General features: G+C 40.2%; 2 protein-coding genes across 2 annotated transcripts in view; one reads left to right on the forward strand and one right to left on the reverse strand.

The window, feature by feature from the left end:
- The first annotated feature begins 1,983 nt into the window (after window positions 1-1,983).
- Window positions 1,984-6,930, forward strand: rrp8 (ribosomal RNA processing 8). The gene is made up of 8 exons (XM_020616853.1): window positions 1,984-2,186; window positions 2,261-2,375; window positions 2,717-2,972; window positions 3,077-3,965; window positions 5,074-5,203; window positions 5,278-5,384; window positions 5,474-5,570; window positions 6,472-6,930. Exons 2-8 carry the CDS (start codon window positions 2,274-2,276, stop codon window positions 6,583-6,585), a joined length of 1,695 nt encoding a protein of 564 aa, XP_020472509.1. The 5' UTR covers window positions 1,984-2,186; window positions 2,261-2,273; the 3' UTR covers window positions 6,586-6,930.
- A 106-nt stretch (window positions 6,931-7,036) lies between these two features.
- Window positions 7,037-9,091, reverse strand: part of LOC109969747 (uncharacterized) — a 12,491-nt gene continuing 10,436 nt past the window's right edge. The window contains exons 13-14 of the mRNA XM_020616852.1: window positions 8,371-8,398; window positions 7,037-8,215 (exon numbers count right to left, since the gene is read on the reverse strand). Coding sequence (XP_020472508.1) covers window positions 8,081-8,215; window positions 8,371-8,398 — 163 coding nt within the window. The 3' untranslated portion in view covers window positions 7,037-8,080. The remainder of the gene's footprint in view (window positions 8,216-8,370; window positions 8,399-9,091) is intronic.

Below are 9,091 nucleotides of genomic sequence, written 5' to 3' on the forward strand. Positions count from 1 at the left end.
TGCTGAAAACAGACACACAAAAAGAGAAGCTGCTCTATTACCAAATACTTAGTTTACCCTCAGGCTGTATATGCAGTTTACGCATTGCGACTCATGACCATGGGTGTATTAGCTCTGACTAACACTGACTAATATCATATACACCTGGGTACTCTGCCTATGACAAATTCTGTACTTCCTAAATATTTTAATTAGCACAAAATCAATTTCAAACTAATCAATTTAGACAGAAAATGTTTCTGCAAATACTTTGATAACTAAGGATTTACTGCCTTTTCTCTGTTTGGTGTGATAGAAAACTATCACCAACTATAACTAAGTCTTTGGGTTTTGGACCAAAACAAGCAATTAGACTGTGTCACCTTTTGTAAATTCAGACAGGCAAATCCCCATATTCTGATGATTCATAGACCAAGTGAAAAAACATGAGCATATTACATGATGATAAAAACTATTTGCAACACTAACCTAATTATCAAATTAATACATCCAAGTCACACTGCCTGGATTGTGATGAAATTAATCGCTGAATACATGCAAGAAAAAAAACCCCATCAGATTGTGACAGGTTTAATACATGTGCCATGATACTAAGTAAAAATCTGGGATCCCAATTTTGACTTTGACTCGTTATCATTAAAGGATTAGATTTAAAAACAAGCACTCAAACCATGACAAATAAAATCGGATTTTGAGGATGATGTGATTTAGCGCGACTTGTTCGTGTAATTAACAAGTACTGCACCAGGCTAACGCTGATGTCACAGTGATCAGTTCGTCCAATTCACTGCCTTTACAGCAGCTTGACTAGCTTCACTGCTATCTAGCTAACACAGAGTAGCTACCTAGTTCATTCAAGTTAGCTGGTTATCCCTTCAGCTTCCGCTCGTACCGTTGCGTCCTTTCATTACAAAGATAAAACCGAAATGACTCAAATAGCGCCACATATAAACTAGCATCCTTTAGATGATTAAATGAAACGCGCAGATTTTACTAACAAGCTAACTTAACTATCTGCCCTGACGCCGCGGACGGTCTCCGTTTCTCTCATTTGACGCTGACTGACTGAGAAGAGAAAAAACAAAACTTCGAGGTTTAAACAGATCAAAGTGAAAATAAATGCCCCTCTCTGTCGACAAACTTACCAGATATATTTGCCTAATGCTGTTATTTCGCTACAAAGAGCAGAAGTTTCTAGCAGCCTTAGGTTATTCTCCAGCAGATTGAATTGTCCACACCCTCCGTACGTACGCATACAACCATGTACGTACGTGGTAACGTTGAATGGAGGATGAGAGCGGCCCGCCCCCTACAGGCGGCGCAGACAAGTGCAGGTCAAAATTTCACTGCCTCAGGCAATGTTTTTCTGTTTATTTATTTTAATCATTTTGTTTTATTTTCTGCCAACAACATACAGCACAGTTTGATCACAGCATAAATTATAAGAGTGGACTACAACAGAAAGTGGAAAAGTGCGTTAGACCTTTTAGTTTTTTCAGCTTGCGTTAGACCTTGTACACACACTAATCACAGGATTAGTGATTAATATCCTCTCAATCCACTGTGGACCTTCCCTTTAGATTATGTCACATATATCACTGAGTAAGAGGTCGTTTAGGGTCATCATAACTCAGTTAAACTATAATCATTTCATCTTAATTTGACATACCTTTTTCATTGGAAAAACGTCCCTATACCACTCTGTTTCAGTTAAATAGTATATATTTTCTTGCCAAAAAAGCAGCTAGCCCAGCATCTTAAATTAAGTCGACCCCTAACGAGAAAAAGCTGACAGTGACATTCACTACTATAGTTGTAGTATGTACAAAAGCTTGACTTTTGCAAATGAGTGATCCCAAACATCAACTTAGAAGTTAGGTTAGTCTCGATTTATGATTTCTAACAAGATCTGATTAGAAATCATAAGTTTTTAAAAGGTCTTTCGTGACACTCGAGTACCACGAAAAACTTCATGACCCATAAGTCTCCGGTGCGGTTACGTCATCTTTATGCGCTTCTGTTTTGCTTCCCTCAAGCACGTGATACAAACCAACGTGGCTTTTATTTTTGACATTTCGGTGGTTATTAACAGTAGTTACACGTTAATTAAACAAAACATTTTATGCAAACACCATCATCGACGAAACAAGCCGGCGAAGACATTTTGTTACCACAGAGACAAACTGGTGAGTGACTGAATTAGCAGAGTGATGGAGATGACGGTTTTTAGCTCTAGTAGTGATTTACATATCTTTTATAGTAATCGGGGAAACATGTTTAATGAAGAGGACGACTGGAATGACGAAGACGCTCAAATCCTGAGTAAAACCGTTCTCAAAAACAGCCACAACGCGAACGGCAGCGCAAATGTTAAGGTAAATGTTCTTCCTGAATAATGTCTGAGGTGACTGTGACCAAGTCTTTGGCGGATTACCTATGATCTGAAGGTTTGGCCAGATATGGAAAGATTTCATATACCACCGTTTCCAATAATGTAATATTGTCCTTTTTCTAAGCAAATTTGTACTACAGAAACAAAACGTCCCTCCTTTTCCAATCCAAATGTCTTATTGCAGTAGTTTAACACTGTGTCACTATTGGTCTTTAACTTATCTTTATACAGTTTTGCAATATTACCCTGTCCAAAATTAATCTACATGTTTTTTAGTTAAAGACTAATTACTCATACTTATACTGATTATATCCCCCTGATTAGTCCAAGGTTGTTGGAAAAAAGAGCCTGCTGCGGACCCTGCAGACCCTGGGAACAGTACCAGAGTGGATGACTGACAACTGTCAGCGGGACAGTGACAGTGAGACAGAAGCAGCTCCATCACACAGTAAGAAAAAGAAGAAGAGAAGGAAAAAGAAAAAACATGCAGAGACATCAGAGGAGAAGCAAGGGAACGGAGGCTTAGATCAGAGTGTTGAGGAGAAACCTGTGACAAAGAAGAGGAAGAAAGACAAATTTGGTGAGTAAACTGATTAAAGACATATTTTTATGTTATAAGCATTTAATAGGCTCAGAAATGGATCAATGCTGATGTTCACACAACTTTTTTTTTCTTCCCTAAAGGGGGCCCAAAAGCAAAAATAATGTCTGAAGGTGATCCAAAGGATAAAGAAATTACACAGTCTACAACAGTGGAGGTAAATAAGACAGAGAACACAAAGAAACTGAACAGAAAACAGTGGAAAAACAAATTGAAGAGCAAGAGGAAATGTAAAAATAAATACCGCCAGAATAAACCTGAAGATGAAGTAAATAAAGCAGGGTCTGCACATAAACAGGGGCCAGAAGAAGTCAAAACAGATTCATATAGCAAGAACAACAATAGTGAAAAAAGCACTCAGACAGCAGCCCAGAAAAAGGAGAAAGTGTGTAAAGCACAGAAAAAGATAGTAACTGAAGAGGATACTGACATGACAGCAGCAACACAGACACAGAGGGAAACGAGGCAGTGGACTAAAAAAGAGACAAAAACAAAAGCTGGCCAAGTTAAAAAAGGTGCAAGTGAATCTTCTACTGACAGGTCAAGACAGAAAGCAGGTGAACCTGATGTGGTCTTCACAGGTGACCAGCAGCAGTTACCCACAAAAAGACTGAAACCTGAGCTGAGCAAAGAACAAAGTCTGAAAAGAGAGAAGCTGCGGAAAATGCTTCACAGCCAGGAAACGGGCCAACAAGAGCGTCCTGAAAAGCGGAGCAATGAGCCGGCAGTGCCAGAGGAAGTGGTGAAACAGGACCGCTCTGCTTCCTTCAGGTCCCGCATGGAGCAGCGGCTGGAGTCGGCTCGCTTCCGCTACATTAATGAAGTTCTGTACAGCACGTCCAGCGGTGAGGCCAAGCGCATGTTCAAGCAGGATCCACAGGCTTTCTGGGTCTACCACAGGGGATACACAGCGCAGGTTCAGAGGTGGCCCGCCAACCCTGTGGATGCAGTCATCTCTTACATTCGACAAAAGTGAGAGATCTTTTGCTAATAATTTTAAATTATCTGAGGATGCAGTGAAGTTGAAGTCAGTATAAAATCAAACTACTGTATCTGCTGCATAAGGTTCTAGGCTCAGAATTCTACTTACTAGCATTTTAGAGCTTTCAGTCACACTTCATTGTCTTCCCAGCAGTTGTCTCGTGTGTCCTCACACAACCAAGTGGTTCATGTGTAGACACTTTAGCCAGCTCTGTGCTTCATAAAGAAGACTGTAAATGTGGTTGAAAACTCCAAAAAGCTGATAAGGGGACCTTTAATCTCAGATTACGTTGTTAACCATCTGATAAAGCTTGATGTTTCAAGATTTCAGTGTTTGAAATAACTGCTTGGTATTTCTAAAATGTCAGTTTATGAACACAATTTGCAAAACTTCCATGCACATTTCAATAGTGTGATAGTGACTTTTCTCATCATTACTTCTGGAAAAAAAACTGTATGCTTACATCCAGTTAAATTCAATGTGTGATGATTTATTGCATTAACATCACAGCAAAATTATGACTAGACGTGCACTTTCCATTATTAGGGTGGTTTTTAGCTGCATCTCAGCAAAAGAAGAGCAATATTTTACAATCTAGTTTTGATATTGTGCAGCATCTCATCTCAACCTCTAAGCAACTCATCACATTTTGGTTGATTGATTCAATGCATTGATGTACAGTATAAGGTTTGTAGGCACACTTTGTTTAGTGTCCGCCTTGTTAACTGGCTCATCTTGTTACAGCTCCAAAAGCAATGTGATATCCATCATTTCTTCTTCAGGCAGGTTATTGTGCTGTAGGTCCAAAGCTCTCATTATCTACACCATATATCATACTTTACATACTGTGCAGATGACAATGTGACAGCAAGGAGGCATGCAGGAGATGATGCCACACTGCCAGTGTTTTATTAATGCTTCTCTTAAGCACATGAGAAGATGCCCTTGTCAGCATCAGTAGTTTGAGAGGAGAACAACAACTGTGGCAAACTCATTTTTGGTCTTATGACCTGCTCTGTGTAGAGCCTAACTCAACTTCATTCGCAGTAGGAATGCTCCTTTTACTTTATAACCCTAGCACTGTATCATTTGTTTCAGACCTTCCTCTCTAGTGGTTGCAGACTTCGGCTGTGGTGACTGTAAAATAGCCCGAAGCGTGAAGAACAGGGTGCACAGCTTCGACCTGGCAGCTGCCTCTGAGCTTGTTACTGTCTGTGACATGGCCAATGTGAGTGTGGGGTTTTTTGGTTTTTCTGTTTGCTAATCAATGCACATTTAATAAAACATGTTCCGTCTGTGCAGGTCCCGCTTAAGGACAGCTCTGTGGACATTGTTGTGTTCTGCCTTTCACTGATGGGGACCAACTTGGCAGACTTTATAGCAGAGGCCAATCGGGTTTTGAAGATGGGGTAAAGGATGTTGTAACATTAATTCAGAATGCACATGTTTCATTTTACACATACACCACATGTCTAACTGTTTTGTGCAATTATTGCAGGGGTGTCCTTAAAATAGCAGAAGTGGCAAGTAGATTCGAGAATGTGCGGAGCTTCATCACTGCACTAGGAAACCTTGGATTTAAGGTGGTGTCCAAGGTGAGAATGATATAAGTGGTCATGTTTACAGGGACAGAGAAACACTCCTGTATTTATCTACCTGATCTAATGAACCATTTTCCTTTATTATTAACCAAGTTAGCACGTGCATTGTCACAGCTGTTATAAATTGAAATGGGAAGCTCATACTCAGTTAAGGAAATGGTTAATCTGCCATGGAAACATCTTTACTTTTTTGCTTGTAGCTGTGAAATCTTAATTAAACATACAAAAATATACAGCATTTACTGAGTACAGGTATCATTATTTCTTTTACCTCTGAAGAAGTCTGTTGCTCACAGAGGAAATCAGTAGTTGGCATCTATAGGCCTGTGGCTGTGGGCAGGAAACCTCAGTGGCAACAGAGAGACTACTACACAAATGTAAACAGCACCAGATGAGTGAGAACCCAGCCACACTTGGGTCAGGAGACAAATTAGCCTGTACCTGTATATCTCACCAGCAGTGTCCAAATTGCTGCTGTCATGCTTCCTATTTAAGCCAAAACATGCAAATGAAGTTAAAAAAAAAATAATTTCCAGAGCAAACTTAACTTGTAATATCAGAGAAATGCAGGTGGAACTAAAACATAAATGATGGCTGCAACAATTAATGTCAGTGTCACTAATCATAGTGTTGGGTGGAACTAAAACATAAATGAGGGCTGCAACAGTTAATAATGTCAGTGTCACTAATCATAGTGTTATCTGTGTGCAGCAAGTCGAGGTATTGGCTTTAAGAAAAGATCAGTTTAACTTTTGTTTCACTCCACACCTTCTCCTTGGCCGTGTACCCATCCAGTGTGAATAGCTCCCTAGCTTGGATACCACTGACCTTGCCAGTAACTGTATATAATGAATTGTCTAATGTTGTGTTTCTGTTTGTTTCTCTTTTTCTTTAGGACACAGAGAACACACATTTCTACTCCTTTGAGTTTGTGAAAACGACACAGTCTCCAGAAAATGTAAAGAAATTTGGACTGCAGCTGAAGCCCTGTGTGTACAAGAAAAGATGAAGATGCTAAATGATGTTTTTAAAGCAGCACATTTTAATTTGAATGTATTATTTTGATACATTTTTGAAGCGTCTGTAAACCGTTTTCCACTAATTAGTTGAAATGTGTGGATTAGATGTGGCCTCCCTGGTGTTTTTGTATGTGCCACCAGTATCCATGTAGATCTGGGGTGTCTCCCACTTAGGGAGAAACCCCACTTATTGATTAGTTTCTCCTCTCTGGTTGGAGATATAATCAGTAAAACAAATAACCATATGTGGTGCACGGTTAAAGGTGAACCCTACTTGTATGGTTGCATGGACACATCCTGGTAATGTAGTCAGTTTTGTAAGAGGACAAGTCATGTAAATAATAAGACTGTTGCATGAAAACAACTCAGCTGCATGAACAATCATTTACCACAAGAGGGCATAACAACACTGCAGACTAATGTGACCTGTGAGTTCACTGCCTCTGCATCTGGATCACATAATGTTAAAACCCGGGTCAGTTAAGGAAAAGGGAAGCAACATAAAACCAGATGGAATTTGAAAAACAAGTTGCTTTAAGGAGCATCCAGAGTTTACAAAAGACGGTAAAAGAGAGAAACTGCAAAGGAAAATGCCCTGTGGGTGCTGTTTTGAGTTTTTGTTAAGCTTTCCTGTAGCCTATGAACAAAAGAAAACTAAAAACCTCAACTCCATATTACTTACCCATCCAAATACAACAACAATAACAGCAACATCCCCGCTCTGTCCAACAGGTTCCTGTCTAGGTGAATATGTATGAGTTTAATCACCTAAACCTGCCCAGCTCCAGAGGTGTATTAAGTGCCTCATGAAAAGTGTTGGGTGGCTACGTGTGTATAGCTTGTAGCAGTGAAATTGGCTTGTCCCGATTGGGCAGGTGAACCGAGTAGATCCTCCCAGGTCCCTGCAGGTGCAGCCAGGGAGCAGGTTGGGCAGCATCTTGGCATCAGGAGTAATCACACACCTGAAATCGTATATAGGCCTAGAGCTGCTGCAGAGATCAACATACAGAAGGACTCCGGTTGGGGCTGTTATATTGATGTAGGCTGCTCTTGTTAAAATAGAAGATTATCCTAATTTAGTTGACCAAACATACCATAAAGGCACATGGTGTGTAAAGCCATAGCCAAATGAGTAACTCACCTCTACTGTAGCGGGTTTGTGGTGCAGTTATGTGGTAAACAAAACAAATTGAAAAAGTATGAAAGGTTTTATAAACAGATGCATAAAAACATTGTGCATAAAACGGTATAAATTTCAAGTAAGATTAAAAAAGTGCAAAATAATGTATTTAAGTCATTAATGCTAGTCAGTCAACATCAACAGTCATCATTTTAGAAACTAATGGCTCAGTCCTGGAGCATTTTCAGTTCTACAGGTTTCAGTATGCTATGTGGAAATCATAATGTTGCAGAGCCAGTAAGCCTTAGTCTGTGCATAATGTCAAGCTGGATGCGGTATACAAAGCCCTGCAAAGCATGTGTCCTTTACACCGTACTCTTCATATCAATGACTATGGAGTAGCTGACCAGGTGAGCATAGTCATTACTGTCTTTCTCCATCACCTCAGGAGAGCCGGGCTCCTTCATCAGAGTTGTCAGGGCCGAACGGGACTCCTGCTTCTGAATTATAGAGTGTGTAACAAAAAGAGACAAGAAAGAAACTGGTTCAGACTATATAGTATTTTGGTTTCAGATTTGCAAAACCAAAATCAGAGAAGCCATGAAAATTTTAAATGAAAGAAGTAAACATGCATGTTAGCAGGATTTAAACGCACCTTATATTGTGTACTGCTGTTTCCTTTCCTGTAAAAAAATACAAAAAGGTTGTAATAACCAGGTCAATAATCATGTTCTGAATTATTATTTTTGAAGAACCTGTAGGGCTGAGCATCCCCACTAGATGGCACTGTGACTTAATCTGTGCCAGTTCAAACAGGCAAAGTTGCAGGTGGAATGCATTAGGCTGGAGGAATATCAGTGGTGAGAATCTTTAGCGCTGATCTCTGATGTCAGAAGCAGCAGCTTACTTTGTACATTATGTCCCCAGTGCCATCAACCCAATGAAGACCTGCTGCTGTCACAAAAGTGTCCCCAGCACAGGATGGGACGGTAAGGGGATTTGAGGTCAGTCCCAGAATAGCTTTTCTCTTGGGGACTCATGTTTTCTTGTTGTACACTGTGTGAGTGACCTTCCCAAATTAGCTTGGCAGGACCCACCCACTGGAGCAAGGGATAATGGGGCAGAGGTTCTGTCAACCAGTGGCACCTTGACCAAATGTTTTGACCACTGCGGCAGGCCTATTGAAATAGCCTCTGAACCACTGTCATGCTGCACAGTGCAGCTTTATTCGCAGCAAGGCCTAATCTGATCCTGAGAAACTTGAGAAAAATTAAGATTTGGCACTGCATGTGGAAATGTGGAAACATCTGCAGGCAGATACCATAAACAGTCCTAGGATCGTGACATACATCCCACATCAGTCGTAAAAGATGAGT

Source organism: Monopterus albus, unplaced genomic scaffold, assembly GCF_001952655.1.
Source record: "Monopterus albus unplaced genomic scaffold, M_albus_1.0 scaffold180.1, whole genome shotgun sequence".
NCBI lineage: Eukaryota > Metazoa > Chordata > Actinopteri > Synbranchiformes > Synbranchidae > Monopterus > Monopterus albus.